This window comes from Oryctolagus cuniculus, chromosome 2, assembly GCF_964237555.1.
Source record: "Oryctolagus cuniculus chromosome 2, mOryCun1.1, whole genome shotgun sequence".
In the NCBI taxonomy this organism is placed as follows: Eukaryota; Metazoa; Chordata; class Mammalia; order Lagomorpha; family Leporidae; genus Oryctolagus; species Oryctolagus cuniculus.
This window is the reverse complement of record NC_091433.1, coordinates 164,709,993-164,730,134: the sequence shown is the minus strand read 5'-3', so window position 1 is coordinate 164,730,134 and position 20,142 is coordinate 164,709,993. Positions and strand designations below refer to the sequence as shown.

The following is a 20,142-nucleotide window of genomic DNA, read 5'->3' as shown; positions in this document are numbered from 1 at the left end:
GCTGAAGCCAGGAGCCCAGAACTCCATCCAGTTACCCACGTGGGTAACAGGGACCCAAGTGCTTGAACCTTCTTCCACTGCTGTCCCAGGTGCATTAGCAGGGAGCTGGATCAGAAGTAGAGCAGCCAGGACTCAAACCAGCACTCCATCTGATATGGGTTCATCACAAGCAGCGGCTTAGCCCACAGTGCCACAATGCTGGCCCCTGGATAGGCTACTTTCCAAGAAATATAAAGATGCATCTAGATCTAGGGAGTGGTTGGGAGTGGAAACAGAGCCACAAAACCCACGAACGTCATGACGAGGTTGATTCTATGTTGTAGTGATAAGGGGTGGATGCTGTGTGTGTTGATGACGTAGACAAGGAAAGGAGGGCAAGGAAGGAGCTGTTGGAAGAGCCTGTGGGGAAGGCAAGGGTGAGATAAAGTGGTTGGAAGAGGCTTCATGAAGGAGGTGGGAACTGAGCTCAAGCAGACGGAGGTGAGGGGCCCGGGCAAAGAGAGAATGGTGGTGACCCCTGCAGAGCCATGGGCACGCAGCGTGATGACCTGGCCTCCCTGACCTGTCGTCCCAAAGAAACTCAGCCCTGGCAGTGGACAGGGGAAGGAGGGTGGTTCTTGTTCCTTTTGTTAACAGAGCCCCGGTAGGTGCTTCCGGCGCATCACTGACGGTAGAAATGGAAACACGGTGGCAGGCAGGGGGACCCTGTTTTTACAGCAGTCGGTTCCTGGAAAACACAAAGTGGAATATCAGCCTCATTCTTGCACAGCTCTGTCCAGCCTGTTTCCTCTCTTCCTCGGAGTCCATGCCAACCTCTGGGAGCGCAGCCAACTGGATCTGCTTGGTGGCTGGGAAACTTGCAGAAGCAGAGTCTTAGATTCAACTTGCAACTCCTGAGAAGGGCGGTGGGAGAACAGAGGTTGCCTGTTGGCCATAGTGAGCTGAGCAGCAGAGAATCTGAGCAGAGAGAGGCGCAGGACTGGGCGAGCTCAGAGCATCCCACGTTTTAGGAGCCTGCATCATGTCCTGTGGAACACTAGCAGCTTTCACTCCAGCGGGGAGGGAACCGGGTGGTTTCTCAAAGCTGGGTGTAACCTGACTCCCAGAGGGCCAAGTCCAAGACAAGGGCCAGAGCTGTGTGGTACTGCAGCGAAGCCAGAGCCAGGACCGCACCGCTGGACAACGCCAGGAGACGCGGTGCTGCAAACAGTCACTCAGGGCTTTGGCTCTGCTTGGCAACTCCTGAGATTAGGGTGGAAATTCTTTTCAGCAAAAAACAATATAGGTTTGAGTCACAGGGCAGAGCTAGTCAATGAAATATTCCAGAAGATCCGTGAAGTGTTTCAAAGAATCCATTTGGAGTCCTTTGGTGTACGTCAAATTAAAGAATCAGCAGGTCACTAAGAACTTGTGTTTTTACAGACATCGTTGGAAATGTTGTCAGCTCTGAGAGTCTGGTCTGATTCTTCTTCAGGAATTCTTCCCATGCTCTGAGGGAAGACGGTCAAGGCCACATTTAGGCGACAATGACAGGGGATGGTCTGAACCCTACCAATGGCATCTGGCAAAATCAGAAGCCAAAGTGAATGAAAGGCATGCCTGCAACAGCTGCCCTGGGGTGTGCTTTTGACTTCAAACGGCCTGATTTTTAGTGACCATAAAATCAATGCAATGAGTTTCAAGCAGATTCCTTTTTACATGATCAATTTATTGCCTGACAACTCCGGCCTGTATTTTCTTCCAGAGGGAGGGTCTAAGAGGAGATGCGTGTCCTGGACTCTGCCTTAGTGTGGCCTCTTTCAGGAAGGCTTCTCTGATTGCTCATTCTAAATGGTTCTCCCAGACACACACACACATACACACACACACACCCCACGCTGCTTTATTGTCTTCACGACACTTAAATTAACTGAAATCTTATTTTCTCTCTTCCCACCCATCCCACCAGAAGATCAACTCATGTCCCCAGTGTCCAGAAGAGTGTCGGCTACCACATAGGCACTCAGTGAACACCCTCAGCACTGAGTTAAACTTGCTGGAGCAGGCGGGGACACCCATAGCTTTAGCTACTGTCGCTCAGCCGAAAGGCTAAGGTTTTTCTTGTTGTGCCCGTCAGCCTGCAAAGTCCTGAACCTAGGCTCACCATCTGACCTCCACCTTATTTCCTTGTCTGCCAGCAGCTGCTTTGCTATCTGCCAACCTCTATGAAGCTTCTCTAAAGCTAATTTGCATTGACTCCCCTTTAAGTTCCTTTTGATCCATGTTAATCACTTTTTGGTAATGCAATATGAATGTTAACCCATGTACACATCCATGTCCCAGTGCCATGTTAAGGAAACTCCCCAAAACTCCATTGTGCTGTCCATTCAGTCATATCCTCCCTCAACCCTCGCCCCTGGCAATCACTGGTTTGCTCCCCTTCACTGTGATTTTTTTGGGGGGTCTCTTGGAACCTGTCCTATAAATGGAATCATACAGACAGTGTACAACCTTCTGAGACTGACCTGTTTTACTTCCAAAAATCCCCTTGAGATTCATTCAAGTTGTGGCATTTATCAGTCATTCATTACTTGTTGTTGCTGAGTGGTATTCCATTGTTAAGCATGTACCACTTTTGTAATCCAATCACTCTTTGAAATTTAAGTGGTTTCCAGTTTAGAGTATATAAATAGCGCTTCTAGAAACATTCATGCTCTCATTTCTCCAGGATACGCAACTATAAGCTGGGTCCCACTGGCCCACTTTGCCCTCACACCAGCAGGGTAAGAAAGTTCCAGGAGCTCTCCAGCCTCTCCAGCACTTGGCATCGTCAGCTTTACTTTGCTTTGTTTCTACAATTTAACCACTGTGGGGTGGGCATTATAGTGCAGCGGGTTAAGCCACTGCTGGGGATGCCTGTATCCCAGTCTGGAGTCCCAGCTACTTCTCTTCTGATCCTGCTCCCACCTAACGCACCTGAGAAGCAGCAGATCATGACTCAAGTATTTGGGTCCCTGCCACCCACGTGAGAGACCCTGATGGAGTTCTTGGCTCCTGGTTTCACCTGGCCTGGGCACAGATGTAGCAGCCATTTGGAGAATGAACCAGCATATGAAAGATATCTCTCATTGTCTCTCCCCTCCTTCAAATAAATAAATCTTTAAAAAAAAAGTTAACCATTATATTAGTTCTGTAATGGTATCTTGTTGTGATATTTTTATAAGCACAGTATCTCTCAGTAACAAAATTTTGGTGACCCTTACCTGCTTCTCCATGAATGTATCATCTAACAGAGGAAGTGTGGTGTAAACACAAGTATAGCTACAAGAAATAATGAAAATGTCCTTTTGTTAAAACAAATCAATTTAGTGTACTATATCTCCCAAGACAATATATTTTATACATTTAGGAATAAGGAGGTTATACCAGACAATATATTTTATATATTTAGAAATAAGGAGGTATTGAGAGAGAGAGGTAGGTGTGGGGGTCCTTCTGCACAGCTGATGGGAGTGTGGACAGTTTTGGTGTTGTGAATAAAGTACCTGCAGTATTTAAGGTAGGTACACAACTCCTATCCTTGCTGAGCCTATACTTCAAATCATGGATGTGGCTTACATAGGTCCACAAGGAAATGCATACAAGGATGTTCCTTGAAGCGTCACCTGGGGCCTCATAAAGTTGGAAGCTTTATGGCATCTATTTCCAAGACAGAGGACAGAGAAAGCATGGTGGATGGATACCATGAATACAAGAAGCAATTAGAAGCCAAGAGATAACCCATGGATAGAACTTCAACATGTTATGCTAAGAAAGGATTAAGCAACAGGATGAGCTATGTACAGCACTTACATGAATTCAAAACATATGTATACAAACCAAGAAGATGAATTTTGCTGGAACACACAACAAAAAGTATACCCTGAGCACTACATTGTAATGGTTGTCCACTGAGAAGAAACACAAGGAGGCAAATATGAATAAATTTTAAACTTTATTTTAAAGAGAGACTGGTCAGTTTCTCAGACATTTGCAGTGGTTCTTTGCTCTGGCCCTAAGAGATCTCAGTGATTGGCATCTGTTGTCACATCATCTGTTGTTTATGCAATGTACAGTCTCTCTCTCTCTCTCTCTCTCTCTCTCTCTCTCCCTGTCTCCTACAGAGATCTGAAGTGTTCTAAAACTGGTTCCATGACTCAGTCACAATGTTTGCAACAGCAAGCTTCCTGTCAACCTGTGTCTCTCATACGTCAGTTCTACCGTCTCCCTTTGGCCAGTACACAAGGGCTTTGAGAGAAGGATGGGTGCTGATTGTCACCCACTGTGGCATCCCTCATGTACACTTTGATTGGACAGAGGCCCCAGGCAACCAACCAGCCTAGTTCCTGCCTTAGGCTCAGGCAAGGATCCTTAGGCCAGACAGATTCTAGAACAGAGGTTTTAGGGTTCTTAAACAAAGGATGGCTTTTTATTTTTATTTTACTATTATTCGTGTATTGTTTCTTTACCTATTTTGCATAAGGAATAGGTTGAGGAGGCTTTAGTCACAGGGGGACAGTGTTGTGAGTCTCTCTGGCACTTTATGATGTCAGTTACTCCCTGACCGCAGACTGGAATATGCCCTCGACAAAGGAGCTTAATTACTTGTGAAATGGAGGATCGTTGGATTTAAAAACAGCTGGATGACCCTGTACATCCAAACACAGGCTCAGTTCACCTCCGTGGGAAATTTCCAGACTTGGACACTTCTGAACGTATGATTCTGGCACATTACCTTACATCTTCCTTCCTAAGACTGGTGTGCAATAATGCATCCAAGAGTTTAGTACCATGATCCAAAAATCATAAATGTCCAACCTCTTGTAGCTCTGTTTCCTCCCCCTTACACCTGACACACATTGACAAGTGCTGAGGGAGGCACAGCATTCTCCCACAAAGCCTCAATGTGCCTCGGCAAACAAAGGGGCTACACGCATGAGCAGTTACCTACAGCTTGCCTGTACCTACTTAAAATACTTATTTTCCTCCAAAATTCCAGATTTCATTTTTTTTCTTTTGAGGGTATTTTCCTGTATTTAATCTTGTTCTTCTCTTCCCTTTTCTGAGAATGATAATTAATAGAACTCCGACAGTGAGTCTCTGAACCAAAATAGGGGAGAGTTAACAGACAGTTAGCATGGGCAGTACTTTGCAAAAGAGTGGACTGGCTTTAAGGCTACAGAAACAACCGCTGTGAATTTCCCACCAGGCATCCAGCCTTGCCCTCTATTGAATTAATTGGGTAGAATTCAGCTCAGCTTGACAGTTTTGTAAAAATCTGATCCTAATTATGACTTTTCAAGGAGTTTTTCCCCCATGAAATTTTTCTGTCACTCATCCTGAACCTGTAGGACCATTCCCAAGCTCTTATTGCAGGGTATCTGGAAAAATGAGTGTTCTCTTAAACCAATTCACAATCATCCCTTTGGCTGCTAAAGTGATGTTTCCAAGCCAAAGTATCAATGACGTTGCGTGCAATTTTTACTTCGCTATTTCTTTTCCTGTTTTCACAGTCATGGGCGTGACAATCTGGAAGAAATAAGGGCCTTTGGGACCACAGGGCCTTGCCTGTGAGTGTGGGTGGGGCAGCGAAGGCTTGGGCACAGGTCCTGTGACAGCCAGCCTTTCACCAAGGAAAAAATCCCGCAGGAAAATATTTCCACATAGTGCATTAGAGAAGACTCTCACCCATTCGATTGTACTGGACACTAATTTCCGTTTTTCATGAAGGTATATGTACCTTAAAAAGGAAGGAAAGAAATAGAAAAAGCCTGTTCACTGCTGAGGCAGGAAAATGCATCCTGCATGATTCAGATGAAGAGGAAACATGAGGTCAGCATCTTTTCTTCTTCTTTCTTCTTTTTCCAGACAGAGGCCAGCATCTTCATCTCAATCCATTCAGTTATTTCAAAATGGCAAAGTTAATTCTTGTGTCACCTGGTTGTTTCCCAAAACTTTAACTTCTGCATTGGTTCTTATAAAGTTAAAAATCTAGAGATCTGGAATTTAGTAGGAAACTAGATACCAAAAACATATTTGGGAAAAAATGTCAAATGGCCAAATAAAATACTTATGATCCAATATTTTAATTCAATGTTATACAACAATAGTTGGAATAAATGGACAGATTATATGGGCTAAAACAAAAAATACAAATTTTCTAAAAGATTAAAGAAGTGATTTTTATTATTTTGGTAATCGTGTTCCATTATAGATATCACAGATATTTTTCAAATTTGGTATATCAAACAGTAAAAACTACATAATAATGTATCCTTAGAATATGTTGTAACTATGTACTTAGCTGCTAGATACATACTAGAAGCATACATGATAAAGTATAAAGGTAAGAAAAGGCTAAGTGAGAAATTGTCCTTGAGTTATAATTATCAACTAAGGTATAGGTTTTTATCACACATTTTGTCCCAGGTAAAAACATACAAAGTAGTTTACACTGTTGTGCAACTGTTTGACCTACTACACATCTAGTATGAAACTGTTAAGGCTATGGTAACATTTCACAGGTAAAGGCTAAGTTCTGGGACAGGAAAGCTTCGTGATGAGCCACAATACACACCTGAGTCATCTTTTTGTTTTTGGAATAAAGCAATTTCCTTACAGAGTCAAAGCTTTACTATCTAAGCAAGGCATTTAATAAACAATAGACTAACTATTGTGATATCCTGAAATAAATGTTCTAACCTTTCATGGTGATTAGCAAATACAGTCTAGTGTTCTGAGTAAGCAGTAATCTGATTTCTGTGGCCTCCAAACACAGTTATTTTTTACTAGTTTAGATTTTCTTTTTGTTCCATTAAGTGAGTTATGAATATATTAAATACTCCAGCTAACCTCCAAACACCCACCTTCCTTTCCCTCTGCAACAAGCCACAGATGACGGCTGAGCCTACAGACAGAAGAGCCGACCACAGCACATCTGGTCCTAGTTGACTTAATGAGGCATCCGGCTTGACACATGATTTGGTTTTTGCTCTTACAACTCATAATCAGCTAAAATAGGCGGAGACAATCCCAAATCAGTGCCTCAGCCCTGCTGGGCGTAACATCTTGGAATGCCCCCCTGATTGAGATCTATTGGATAAGCCTGGGTTCTGTAGGTGATTGTTACGCCTTTCCAAACACTGGCACAAATAACTTTTCATCTTCAAAAATTACAGCCATGAAATTTTGTTAATAAAAATAACATGAAAATTGTATTAGTAGTCCAGACTATAAAACAGATCTGCTATGCTGTAGATTCTTTTTTCATTCTATTGGAGATTCAATGCTGGTATACCATTTGTCTTATTTCGAAAAAGTTCGTGCTCCAAACTTTGTGTTACAGATTATTTATTTGGAATAAAAAAGGTTTAGGCATTGCTCTTGCTGCTCATTCTCTCTTCTCTCAATACCTCCCTCCAAACACAACCATCACACCTTCTTTCCTCTGTCACTTCAACGTGAAACATCCAAAAGCTTAATAACATATAACAAAGAGTTATGTCTCAGAACACTGAGGACTTCCTTTGGAAGGCTAACTGCAATGGAAATTAAAACTTGAAACTTCACATGGTATTCTTGCAGTCTTCCTGCACCTTTTAAAAACACTTCCAAAATGCACACATTTTGTTAGCTTTATTCTTTCCCGGCCACTGAAGTCACAGGGTTGGCCATCTTCAACAACACAACAGACAACCGTTCTGATCAGCTCCACCGTCTTACAGTGTGATTCTCAAAAGAGCCTCCCAGCACCGTCTTCCAATTCTGACTTTCCAAAACCAGACATTAATGCTAACTTTAAAAAAAATCATTTAAAAGAGAAAGTAGGTCAGCAATAATAGCAATTTCTTACTTGGGTACCGAGTAAAGAGACCACTCAGATAATTCCTGGCTTTTTTCACTATTCAACAGATAGACACAGATTAGATTTCTCATCTTCCGTAGGATAAAGGTCAGATTTCCACTAATTTCAACTGGAACTCAGTAATCAGAATTGTTATTAAATTAAATTAAAATTGAAATATGCCAAGGTTTTGGAATGTTAGCCTATTAATTAGGTTGATTTCAAAAAGAGATTCTGTACTATAAATCCATTTTTAATCAAAGGTTTATAAAACAAGAACACATCCTACTGATCTCATTTTGAGACGTGTCAGTTCTCATCCAGGTTTTGGATGAGCAAAGAGGCTGTGCTTTGAAGTAGTTATCATGAAATCAAAAAGCAAACCAAAAAAATGTAGTTGATCTAATCAAGCTCATGTAGTGTATCTGACCCACACTTGATTGAACTGGTTGTACTTTTTGGTCTTCAATATTATACATGATGTATTATTTCACCTTTTCTTGACCAAAATAATACCAATATCCTGCTTATGAATAATGATGAACTATATACACACACATGGAATACTATTTGGTAATTTTTTAACCTTCGAGACTTACTAAATTCAATACATTGCGATTGCAAAATGGAAAGCTTACCCGGACTAGCAAATGGTTTGCAGTTCTTTTTCATTTTTGCACTCATGATTGAAATGCTGCACTTTGGCAATGAAGAGAGACATGACTTCAGCTTGGAGTTCTACAGTCGAACAATTTACACTTTAGACTTCATGATAAGTCACTGAAATCCACTGTAGTCACAAAGTCAAACATTCATTTCTTTTGAGTGACTTTAGGATTCATCCTTAAGAGTAAGGAAGCACACCAGCAGGCAAAAAGACCAATGCATCCAGCGACACTCGACACTCGCGTCACTCCGAGCTAAACCTTTCCCTAAAGCGCTGAACCCTTTCCCTGTCACCTAATCACGGATCCTACATGGAAGTCACTTGCCTTTGCAGCTTCAACAGCAGCTCCAGAAACTGCTTAATACTGTTTTGGGGTGAAGTAGAGTTCTGCACGTGAAAAGATCAGTCTTGGGTCAACCCAAAAAGTTATGGTTACTGAAACCCTTCCTCATCAGATTGTGTGTGTATGTGTGTGTGTGAACCCCAAAGCATGCTGCCCCGAGAAATTATTACCGACACCCAGTACATGTGTAAAAATCCCTTGGGCCCTTTAACTCAAAAAATCTCCCCTGGGCTCCTGCACAGCCTAGCACTCAGTCTGGAGCACACTCTATGCGCAGGCTACCTCCTTATACCCATCATGCTCATAGTTGAGGCTATTGGAGAATTGGCACAAACAAGGAGCTAGGAAAGGCCTGGATTTTACTCCCCATCCCCCCAGTAACGGCTGGAGCACCTGCGACATTTCAGCTTGCCTCCGGCCCTTCTCAGTGGCAAACTCCCTCTGCTTCAAGCTTTTGGACAGCAGAATCCAGGAGCTCCATGGAGTCCCTCAGAGTCACGTTGACAGTAAACGACTTGGGTTTAATGGTCAGGCCGTAACTGAAACTCGTCTGCCAGGGCTCGTCTGGGTTGGCCCTGAAATGGCACTGGTGAGCTAGGATGGAGATGAAAAGAAACAGCTGCATCTTGGAGAGCTCTTCGCCGATGCACCGCCGTTTGCCGGTGGAAAAAATCATGACGCTGCTGGCCAGGTCCTTGTTGAAGGAGCCATCCTTGTGCAAGAAGCGGGCAGGGTTGAAGTCCTCCGGATGAGGCCACTTGGCGGGGTCATGGTTCACAGACCACTGGTTAACAAAGATCACCGTGTTCTTGGGGATGTGGTAGCCCAGGATGAAGGCATTGGCGGTGGTGGCATGAGGAATGGTGACTGGCACAAAGCTGGAGAACCGCATGGTTTCGTAGAGAAAGGCCATGACGTAGGGCAGGTTGGGCTGGTCGCCCATGCACGGCAGGCGCTTCCGCCCCACGACCTGATCCAGCTCCGCCTGCATGCGCGCTTGCACATCGGGATACCTGTTGGATTTTTAAAGCAGAGGGAGAGAAGAGGGTGAGCAAAATTAATTCTCTCACTAGAAAGCACATTCCAGCTTACTTTCATCCTGCTTTTCTTCAAATAGGCTGTCTAGGTTGGTGACTCAACGAATACTTCTGGCCAAAATCTCAAACAGTTTCCTAATTTCTCTCTAAATTACAAGATGGGCTTTTACCACTTATGTTTCTTGTACATGACTAAAGCTCTCTTTCCCATCAAAAGTCGAAAACATTTTCTATTTTCTCAGTCTAAAAACCTACAATAATAGACTAGGCCAAATTGGGCTCGGGATACATTTTAGGAGCCCACAGAAATGTTTTCACATCTTCAAACCCTTAGAATACATTTTATTACATAATGTTAATGTCTTCACCTTTGGACTCACGTGCTCATAAAATTTTATTTGTAATTATACTTTACATTGTAAGGCATCTAGAAAGGCCAGAGGATCCATCAAAGTTAAAATGCAGCCCAGAACCAGTCCCTCTGCCCCCTCTTTTTTTTTTTTTTTTTTTTTCTCCTTGTTTTCTTGAACAACTACCTGGTCTCATTTTATAGAAAGATAACTGGGATCCTAATAGACAAGCCAATTCCCAATATTTGTATGATTATAATTAACACATACACACTTCTGATGTGTACAACAAACTGGTACAATCCTTTGGAAAACAAAATCTTAGTACAAAGCGGGATGCATGAAGTTGCCATTTCCCATCCTGTTTTAAACCCAGCAACCCATGCCCTACAATTTTCTATAACCACAATAGCTCACAATTAAGAAAGACAGTCAAGGCCAATGAGCAATGCCGAAGCCCAAGAAATGATTATGTTGTTATGGCAACAGAGAGCCATCCAAAAGTAAAAGATAAATGTTAAAAGATGGGGAAACATCCACCACAAGAAGTAGAAGTGTCGAAAATTTTAAAGAAAAGGTAACAATTGGAACTCTAGGGGGGGAAATACAGGCGTGTATATGATGCAGTTGTAAAGTTGCCTCTTCAGCCTCATCCTGCAGGGATCTGCCAGCCGTTTCCATGCAAGGCCTGGGAGTAAGCATCTCAGCCTAAACCAGCAAGCCCTCTCGGTCACAACCCCTGCGCTGCCTGGTGTGGCAGTGAGGACTCAGCCACAGGAAAGCCCTCACCGAACCCACATGGCCGTGTTTCAACAAAACGTGTGTCCAAGAACAGGGAGTGCCACCGGCCAAGCCCTGCTGCGTTGCCTTTCCACTACAAAGGAGAGAAGAGATGGGCCGTGTGGAATGGAAAGGGGACCCCAAACTGTTCCATTCCGTCTGGCCGCAGAGTGCGGGGAAGGGAGAACCATTAGAAACGCTGCTTCCTTAGGGAAAAGAAAGCAAGTCTGCTTGCAGGTGTGCCCGGAGGGTGCCAGTCCCCTGGTCCCTGGTAGCCCTCCCCTCTGTTGGTCTCCCCGTCTCTCCTCCAAAGACGTGTTCCACCATCTTCACAAGCCATGTTAGAGGACCTATGTTAACGAGACGACAGCTGTACAATATCTAAAGAAATTCAGGTTGCCGTGAAGTCCGGTCAGGGAAAGCAGCTGCCTCTGCCTTCCACATACCGAGGCGCCAGCATCTGCAGCGTGCCCGGGGGCCTCCACGTGCGCCAAGAATTGGCACAACCAGCATATCTGGTCCCTGGAGCCACGGAGATTTGCCTGGAGCGCGACATTTGCCCGCTGGGATAAGGTTTCCGGGTCAAACTGAGGCCGTCCACTTGAATAGGAATTTCGGATCAGCAGTGGGCCATCCTTTAGGGTAAGGATGCCCCATGTAAAATTGATTTTTTTTAATTGCTCAATCTGGCAACCCGACACCAGGGCCAGTTTAATTCGTGCGCATCGGAGGGTGGTGGAGCCTTTATCAAGGTGGGCACTGGGGCCCGCTCACCAAGGCTGGGGCAGATGCCAGCGACGTCCGCAGGAGCCCTCTGGACACCCCGCGTTCTTTCTCGACGCTGCTCTGCTCTCGGCGAAAGTGTCTGTTTCTCCTGCGGTCACTGCCGGCTGCTTCCTGGCCGCCTTCCGACAGCTCCAGCGCCGGGTACCCGCCCGCGGGCGGGCCTTTCCCTTACCCGGGAACAAAGTCCCGAGCCGCCGCTCGCTCTAAAGCGCGGAGGGCTGGGCGGCCTCCGCTGCGCGCCAAGGACTACGCGAGCCGATTAGGCTACTGCTGTGTTTATTTAACATTTTTACTGCGCTTCCCTGTCCTTCGGAACTGTTCCAGCTTTGCTATTATTGCGCCAGGGAAAGACAGCTATCTACCGGCCCTCTAAATACGTTGCTGTTCCGGGGGGTTGGGGGCGGGCGTTCTCTCAAATGTGTTCCTACTCACAAGAGGGAGACGTAAGCCAGGTGGGACAAGATCAGAGATGGGGAGGGCCAGGCCGCGCGGGGAGGGGTGCGCGCCTGTGCGCGCGCCTGTCCGGGCCCGCACTGTGCGCTCCTGGGCACGCAATCAGGGTTGCCCGGCAGGGACCCGGAGCGAAGGTCTAAACCCTAGCGCCCTACGCATTTTCAAGCCCCAATCAGTCAATTTCGGAGGACAAATGGAAGGCCCGACCCATGCCTCCTGGAGGCTTTACCTGGTGAGGATGAGGAGCAGCCACTGGAGCGCGGTGGAGAGCGTGTCCTGGCTGGCGCCGAAGATGTCCGTGACCGTGGCGGGCACGCTCTCCAAGTCGAGCCGCGCGCCCCCTTCGCCTGAGTCCCCCGCAGCTTTTCCCGCCGAGAGGATGAAGGCATCCATCATGTCGCGCGGGGCGGCGCCGGGCCGGAGGCTTTCGCGGTGCCGCAGGAACTTGTCGAGGATGAAGTTGCTGAAGTTGCGGTTGACCCGCTCGAACTGGCGGAAGGTGGTGCGCAGCGGGTTGGGGAAGCGCTGCAGCCAGGGCAGCACGTCCACCAGGCTGCCCGCGCCCACCGTGCGCCCGAACTCCTCGTTGTGGCTGAGCAGCTCCAGGAACTCGGCGTCGTCGTGGCTGTAGCGGCAGCCGAAGCACACGGCGCTCATGACGTTGGCCACGGCCACGATGGTCGGCTGCCTCGGGTCGAGGAAGGCGCCGCCCGCGCTGCCGCGCACCAGCAGCGCCACCAACTCGCGCGCCTCGCCCAGCACGTGGCCCTCGAGGATGCTGCGGCTGCGCGGCTGGCGGGTGGAGAAGGCACGCATGGTGCCGTGCGCCGCCCGCCGCTGCACCTTCCAGTGCTCCGAGTAGTGGCCGAAGGCCAGGCTGCGGCCGCCGGACACCACGCGGAAGGAAGCGAAGGGCGGCCGGTCGGCGAAGGTGGCGCCCTGCTGCACCAAGGCCTGGTGGATGGCGCGCTCGCCGTTCAGCACCACCACCGGGCAGCTGCCCAGGCGGATCTGGAAGACGTCGCCGTAGCGCCGGGCCAAGCGCGCGAAGGAGAGGTGCGCCGCCCGGCCCACCGCCGCCGCGTTTCCGATCAGGGGCCACTGGAAGGGGCCGGGGGGCGCCGACAGGGGCTGTCGCCGTCGCTGCCTCAGCAGCCACTGGCCCACGTGCACGGCGGCCAGCACCGACAAGACTAACAGGAGCATGGTCTGCTGGGAGGACAGCGAGTTCAGCAGCCGAGGCGCGTCCGGGCTGAGGCTGGTGACCATGCTGGGGACACAAAGACGAAGAGGTGACACTCAGGTGTGCAGAGAAAGGCCCCAGCCCCTTCCGCAGCCTCCGCTACTGTGCGTCCCCGGGTGGAAAGGAGAGCTGCGCAGGGCAGGGCTCTCTAAAGGGGTGACAGAAGCCGCCCTTTCCCATCTCCAGTCTCCCAAGGGGATGGGAAGGAGCGTGTTTTGGCCACTCCGCGACCCAGCTCCAGCCCCCCCTCCTACCTCCACCCCACCCGCCTCCTAACGGTTCCTGCGATTCAGGGACAACGCCAGAGGCCTTGAGGCGGTAGCGCTGGGTGTCTTTCAAAGTGCCTACCGCCCCACCTGTGACCTGCAAGAACCCATCTGCGGAGGCCGTGGGAAGGCGGTTCCGCGGACAGACTGACCTGCGGGAAGGTGCGGTTTCCTGCGGCGCGGGACAGCCGGCTCCGAGAAAGGGCTGGGACCTTTGCCGAGGGCAAGACGTCCACCCGAGAGTCTCCAGGAACCCTGGAGGCCAGCCCTGGACACCTGCTGCCCGCTCCGGGAGCCTTAACACCCACTCTGGAGTCGGCAGAGGCAAGAACGCTTGGCTAGGGATGGGGACGGAAAAAGGTGCCTCCTTTGCAGAGTCCCTCTGCACCTGGGGCTCGGGCAACGTCGGGCTTTCCTCAGAGCGTTGGGATTGAGACTGGGGGTCGATGAGTGGAGTCAGTTCCCAGCGCTCTCATCCGCTGCGCGGCTCCCACAGCTGGTGTCGCGGGGGTGTTTGCGCGCGCTCCGGAGACTCGGCACGCGCCATCCGCTGCTCCGGGCTTTAAGGACTGCACGGAGGAGGAGGAAGCAGGACCTGGCCGGGGCGGGGCCAGCGGGGGGCGGGCCGCGCTGCCAAAGTCCCCGCCGCTGCGACTCCGACTCCGGTGGTCCCACGAGGCGCCCCCGAAGACCTTGGCGCCGTAGCTGGCGGCTTTCCTGGAAGCGGCGGTGTGAACTCTTCGCTGGGCCAACAATGACTCTTAATCAGTCCTCCCCCACCCCCCCCGGCCCCGAGGCCCCACGTTTTGCCCCAGAGCCCCGCTGGGGACAGAAGCTGGCCCTGCAGCGGCGCTCGGGGTGGGAATCGGCCCCCGCGCCGCCGCCCACTATCTCCCTTCCCTCCCAGAGACTTGAGCTTCGTTGCCCGCGAGAAAGCGGCGCACGTTGCTTGGGCTCCCGAGCCGGGAACGGAAACCTGCGGTGTGCAAATGAGGAAAGCTTGCGTGGTGGTGATGGTGCCTAGCCGCGCAGAGCCCCTTTTTATTTTACTTTATTTAGGTTTTCGCAAACAAATCGGCACCCCTACTCGTGGCCCTGTGACTTGCAAGGTTCTCTCTGCACCTCTGGCAACGAGATCAGGACTCCCCTAAAGTAGAGCCGCTTCCCGCCCCGGGGCCAGCACCCTCCCGGCGCGAGCGGGTCCTGACGTTTCCCGCCCGCGGGGCTGCGACTCCAGATGGCGCCGCCCGCCGCGAGGCTGTCGGCGCAGGGCGGGGAGCCAAACTGGGGCGAATAGGAGAATGAGGGTGAGGGGACGGGAGGGAGGGCGGCGGGTGGGAGGCGGAGGCCAGCCTCCGTGCGCCTGCGAACTTGATCGGGTTGAAAAGTTTCCCCTGCTGTCACCTCCCCTTTGCGTGCGGAGCTGTGCCTTGCGTGCGCCGCTTCTGGGAAGTCGGCAGCAGTCATATCCCTGGGCGCTTCTCACGGCACCTGACACGCCGAGGCGGCGACTGGGACGGCGGCCGAGGGCGGGGTGCCGGCCGCCACCGCCCTAGTCGGCGCACGCACTGCCGCGCCCGGCCGGCCCGCGAAGCGAGCCCCCGGCTCCCACCAGCTGGCCGGGCGGGGAGCGCACGGTGCACCCTCCGCACGCAGGGCTCTCTCTGCGCGTTCGCGGAGTGCGTGCGCTCGGGGCGGGGCGCTTCCTTCCCAAAGGGACGCCAGGGGCGCTTGGCACACGGTTGTCTTCCTGCCCGCCGTGCCCTCTCTTTTCGGCTGGTGCTTAGCACCGCATTTGCAAGACCCCTGAAAAATCGGTGATCTCCGCGAGGCTGGGGGCAAGGGGGAGCAGGGAAAGAGGCGGGAGGCATTCGATTAGCCTGGTCGCAAGTGCTCGCACCTGCAGGCTTCTGGGGTCATCGAGGGTAAATGTAAAAGTTGCTTGTTAACGACGGAACAACCCTCTACTTTGAACTCCACCCGTGCTCCGAACCCAGGCCATTTATTATGGCCCCGTTTACAGCTAGGAAACCCGGGTTCAGAGAAGGTATGTGGCTGAGTCCTCGTCACGCAGCTCTCAAGAGGTGGAGCCAGAGCTCTCACGCTCGCTCGTTCGTGCCGGAGGAAATAAACAGCAGGTAGCCCAGCTGCAGCCTCCAAGCTATGCTTCTTGCGCTGGGCTTTTTGTTCCCAGACACGCCCGAAAATGAAGAGGAACCAGTTGGGCGCAGGCTGTCAGAAAGACAGGCCCTTGACGGTTACAGCAAGCCAAAACTGCGGGCCACCGGCACGTCTTCAGACCCCTGAGGCTTTTTCTGGGCTCTCTGGTGCGGACCTCGTTGGAGGGCCCATCAGGTACCTGATGAAGACTTTGGATAGATCCAAAGTCGCCCGCGTTGTAGTCCGGAGCCCCTGGAGGTGCAGCCTTCCGGAAGTGAGACTGCGCATCAGACCTCTTAATAGTTACAACTGCTCCACCAAAGCAGGGCTCCGAGACGCAGGAAGCTCCTTCCAGTAGCAAGATAGGGTGTGGGGATTGCATCCTATGGGGATCCTCCCAGATCTCAAACTTGACTTGTTTGCTGCAAATAACTTCCAAAGAGAACAGCTAAGCTAGACGGATGCTTTAAAATAGAGGTTTAGAATTCCTGTACTGATTGCAACAGCTGAAGTTTGTTGCAGCAGGAGGAAATGCAGTAGCTCATGTGACAGTGAAGGGCAGCTGTGGTACATCACCGGCTGGAGAGACCCGGGCAGGGCTCTGCCACCTGCTCTCCATCTCTGCCGGCCGTTGCTCAGGCTTTCTTCTGCCATCACTCCCGCGGAAGCTGGCCATGGGCACCCTCAGATTAACTACTTCAAGCCCCTAGAAGGACTGCAGGGGGCCACGTTGGTGCCAGGTCCACATTGTAGCCAAGGGATGGTTCTGAGAGCAGAAAAAGAGAGATGGGTGAAATGCTAGGAAGCCATCGAGCCACCGCAGTCCACTCCAGGGTGTGCATTTCTGCCATTGCTATATTTGGTTTGGAAGATAGTCCAAACCTATTATTATTATTATTATTAAAATCAGGAGATAGATGTGTTGCTCTGGGAACCGGTAGTCAAGAAAGCACCATCCCTCTGTTAGCAGGCTGGAATTCCGCTTTCTAGCATGACCCCCATATTGATTTTGATGGGTGAGTCCTGTGCTCTCCCGCCTCCCTCCAGACGTAGGTGCACTGAGAGTTGAGTAGAAGCAGTCATCTCTGGAAAGCCCTTGATGTGGGGATGGGCAGGCATCCACCATTAAAGGCATGCTGGCAGGCGGGAGGAAGAGGTATAAAGAGAAACACCACGTGTCTAAGGCGACTGAAGGTATGACAGAGCTGGGAGTCATAGGAGATTGCATACAGTGTGTGGGAAGTAGAGAGGATCCCTAGGAGCTGATACCAAACCCCGTGCCTTGCCTGACTTGCTTCTGCTTTCCTCTTCCTGTTAACCACAGGCTGTGATCCACAGAGCTATGCTCAGAAGCCATCATTTATAGGATGTGCCATTATTTTATGTGCTAATTGTACAAAACTGGCTATTGTAATGGTGGCATTGATTGTGAGCCATTCAAGTTCCAGAGCTGTTAAAATGTTAAGATGTTGTGTCTTAGAGTTGATGAAGCATTTTGCATGCTAACCAGAACTCTCTAAATTCGCCATTTTTGTGTTAAGCAGGGTTGGTCCCCCGATTTATTGGATGGAATAGAAGCAACTAGAAATGTTAGTTCCTGTAGGCATCCCACTCCCATTAACATGATTTGCTCTAGACAGTTAATGTTTTTCTCAATCTTACATAAAGTGTTACTGGAAGGTATTTTGGAAATTTTGGCTATTTTTACTGATCTAAGTAAATCTAAGAAAAGATGGGCATTTGCTAAGTCAATTTAGTTTAAAACAGGTTCCTGAGCTCCCCTCCCCTTCCATCCTGATTGCCCCGCTAAGATCTTTCTGTGGTCTGGGGTCCTGAACACCAGAGCTACACCATACTATCCTACTTTCCCACTCAGATGCTGCCATTGGGATTTAGAGGTAAAGGAGCATCACCATTTGCGACTTACACTCAGATGATTCAAGGAAAAAGTAGAGAAGAGCTGGGACAGAGAAGAGGGAGAAAGAGAATGAGAGGAGCGGCTGCAGGAGGATGAAGCCCGCAGGGTGAGGAATTCACAGGGGAAGCTCCATAAATGAGAGTTCTTTGTGCTATTCTTGCAACTCCTCCGGGCATCTGAAGTTATACAAAAATTAAAGGTTAAAGATACAGAGATAAGAAAGACCGTCATAACGTTCTGAGTTGACACTGTCCTCTCAGCTTGTTGAATGCTTTCTGTGTTAAAGGACCAGGAAAAGGACTGATGCGTCATTCAGTGTCCTCCATCCGATATTTATTGTTGCCCTTGGAGTTCAGGGGAGGATAAGAAAAACCGTGCCGCCCTGCAGTCTCAGCGCTGCGTGTCAGTTCACTCGCCTACTCCAGCCGCCTTGCTCTTTGCGTGGTTCCAATGATTCTATCGTCAAATGCCATTTGCCAGTAGAAGTGCTTAATCAATAAACAGTGTCCTGCGCTTTCTTTTCCTCTGTCCCTGTGCTAAGGGCGTCTTTCACGCAAGGTTTCATATGCCCCATTTCTGGTTCCCATGGTGCCATGCTCTGAGTGGCATTTCCCGGCATGCATCCCTCTTCTCTGCCTCTTCATCTTTCCTTGGGTTTCTTGCTTTCTGGGCCTTTGTTCTCCCCCTTGCTTCATCGTTCATCCTCCTTTCTTCTCTCTCAACCTCTCCTGTCCCTTTCCCAGGGTCCCTGCCTGTCTCCTCACGCCAGCATCCCCCTGAGAGCGCCATTCTGCTCACGAGAGCCCCCCTCTCTGCCATCCTCTTTCTCGTTTGCTCTGCTGTGGAAGAGTGAGGACCCAGGGCAGAGAGGGAGCGAGCAGGAGGACGAGGACATAAGACGCAGGGTGTGGGCGACAGAGCAGCTAAGAAAAAGAAAGAGCCAAATACCTTGCCTGGGGCTCAACGACGACCTTGGTCAGGTCTCAGCCAGTGGGTCAGTCCCTCTTTCTTGGTATTCGCGGAGTGAAGCTGTTACCAAGCACGATGACTGTATGGGAAGGAAAGGATGCCAAGGTCGATAGTTGCTGTTGCACACTTGTTCTCTGGCCGCCTGCCACCACACCTCTAGTTCCTGAAATTGACCATTTTTAAAATAGACATTTACCGGGTTACCAAAACAAAAAAATACTAGAAACAACAGGTAAAGTACCCACTGTGCCCCCACCCCCCTGCCCCATGACAGAATAGGCATCTGGGCTTGGCTGCACCACATCTCGCCACGGGGATGCTGATTGGAGCAGCCTTCAGGTCTCACACAGTTCTCGGTGGAAGATCCAGATCCCAGTGCTTGCTGTCCTCACTAGCCTCTTAGTTTTTGGTGTTCATCTGTGTTTCTTCATAGGGTTTTATCTCTTTCCACAAAGGGACAAAAGTTCAAATCAAAACCTGTAGTCATCTCCAGAATGTGAGATAAGAATTTGAGTTAAATGGCATAGGTGGTCAGCGCCATGGCTCAATAGGCTAATCCTCCGCCTGCGGCACCAGCACCCTGAGTTCTAGTCCCAGTCGGGGCGCCGGATTCTGTCCCAGTTGCCCCTCTTCCTGTCCAGCTCTCTGCTGTGGCCCGGGAGTGCAGTGGAGGATGGCCCAAGTGCTTGGGCCCTGCACCTGCATGGGAGACCAGGAGAGGCACCTGGCTCCTAGCCTTAGATTAGCGTGGTTCGCCGGCCGCAGCACGCCAGCCACAGTGGCCATTGAGGGGTGAACCAATGGTAAAGGAAGATCTTTCTCTCTCTCTCTCTCTCTCTCTCTCTCACTGTGCACTCTGCCTGTCAAAAATAAAAATAATAAAAATAAATGGCATAGGTGACTGTTCTTCCCTTTGCAGTCCCAATCAGAGCATGAGGGCTGGGTGATTATGCACCAGCTTTTGGACCTGTTGACTCCTAGTAACATTTTCCCCCTTTATCCTGAAGTGGTCACTCCTCAGCTGCGGTCTGGTCTATTACTTTGATTTCTTTGATTAAAAAGCTCTGGATGTTAGGAGGGGCTCCTCAATCTTAAGACAAAATCTGGAGTGAACCTTCTTGTCTCCTGAACCTTGGAGTGACATGAATCAAGACACTCTCCTTTCAGGCATGGAATGTGATTGAAGATAGCTCTTGTGTTGCCTCTGAGCTATGCCTCCATCAATGAAAGAAGTACTGTGGTTTCTGCAGTCATTGCTTGAGTAGCTTGGTTTCTAGCATTTTAGCCAGCTTATCTGTACCTTCCGGAC

At 49.7% G+C, this 20,142-nt stretch overlaps 1 protein-coding gene across 1 annotated transcript; it reads right to left on the bottom strand.

Annotated features, from left to right (window-relative positions):
• Positions 1-6,174: 6,174 nt before the first annotated feature.
• On the bottom strand, positions 6,175-14,324 carry CYP1B1 (cytochrome P450 family 1 subfamily B member 1). Its single transcript, XM_002709757.5, has 3 exons — positions 13,939-14,324; positions 12,507-13,547; positions 6,175-9,884 (listed from the first exon to the last, which is right to left on the bottom strand). The coding sequence occupies exons 2-3, from the start codon at positions 13,544-13,546 to the stop codon at positions 9,296-9,298; spliced, it is 1,629 nt and encodes a 542-aa protein (XP_002709803.2). The 5' UTR covers position 13,547; positions 13,939-14,324; the 3' UTR covers positions 6,175-9,295.
• Positions 14,325-20,142: the final 5,818 nt, after the last annotated feature.

What these genes read in the sequence shown, in the direction of transcription:
- CYP1B1 (XM_002709757.5), bottom strand. Translation starts at nt 13,546, where the DNA reads ATGGTCACCAGCCTCAGCCCGGACGCGCCTCGGCTGCTGAACTCGCTG. An exon ending in CTGCTCCTCATCCTCACCAG is followed by an intron (nt 9,885 to 12,506) that starts GTAAAGCCTCCA and finishes AAAATCCAACAG; the next exon opens with GTATCCCGATGTGCAAGCGC.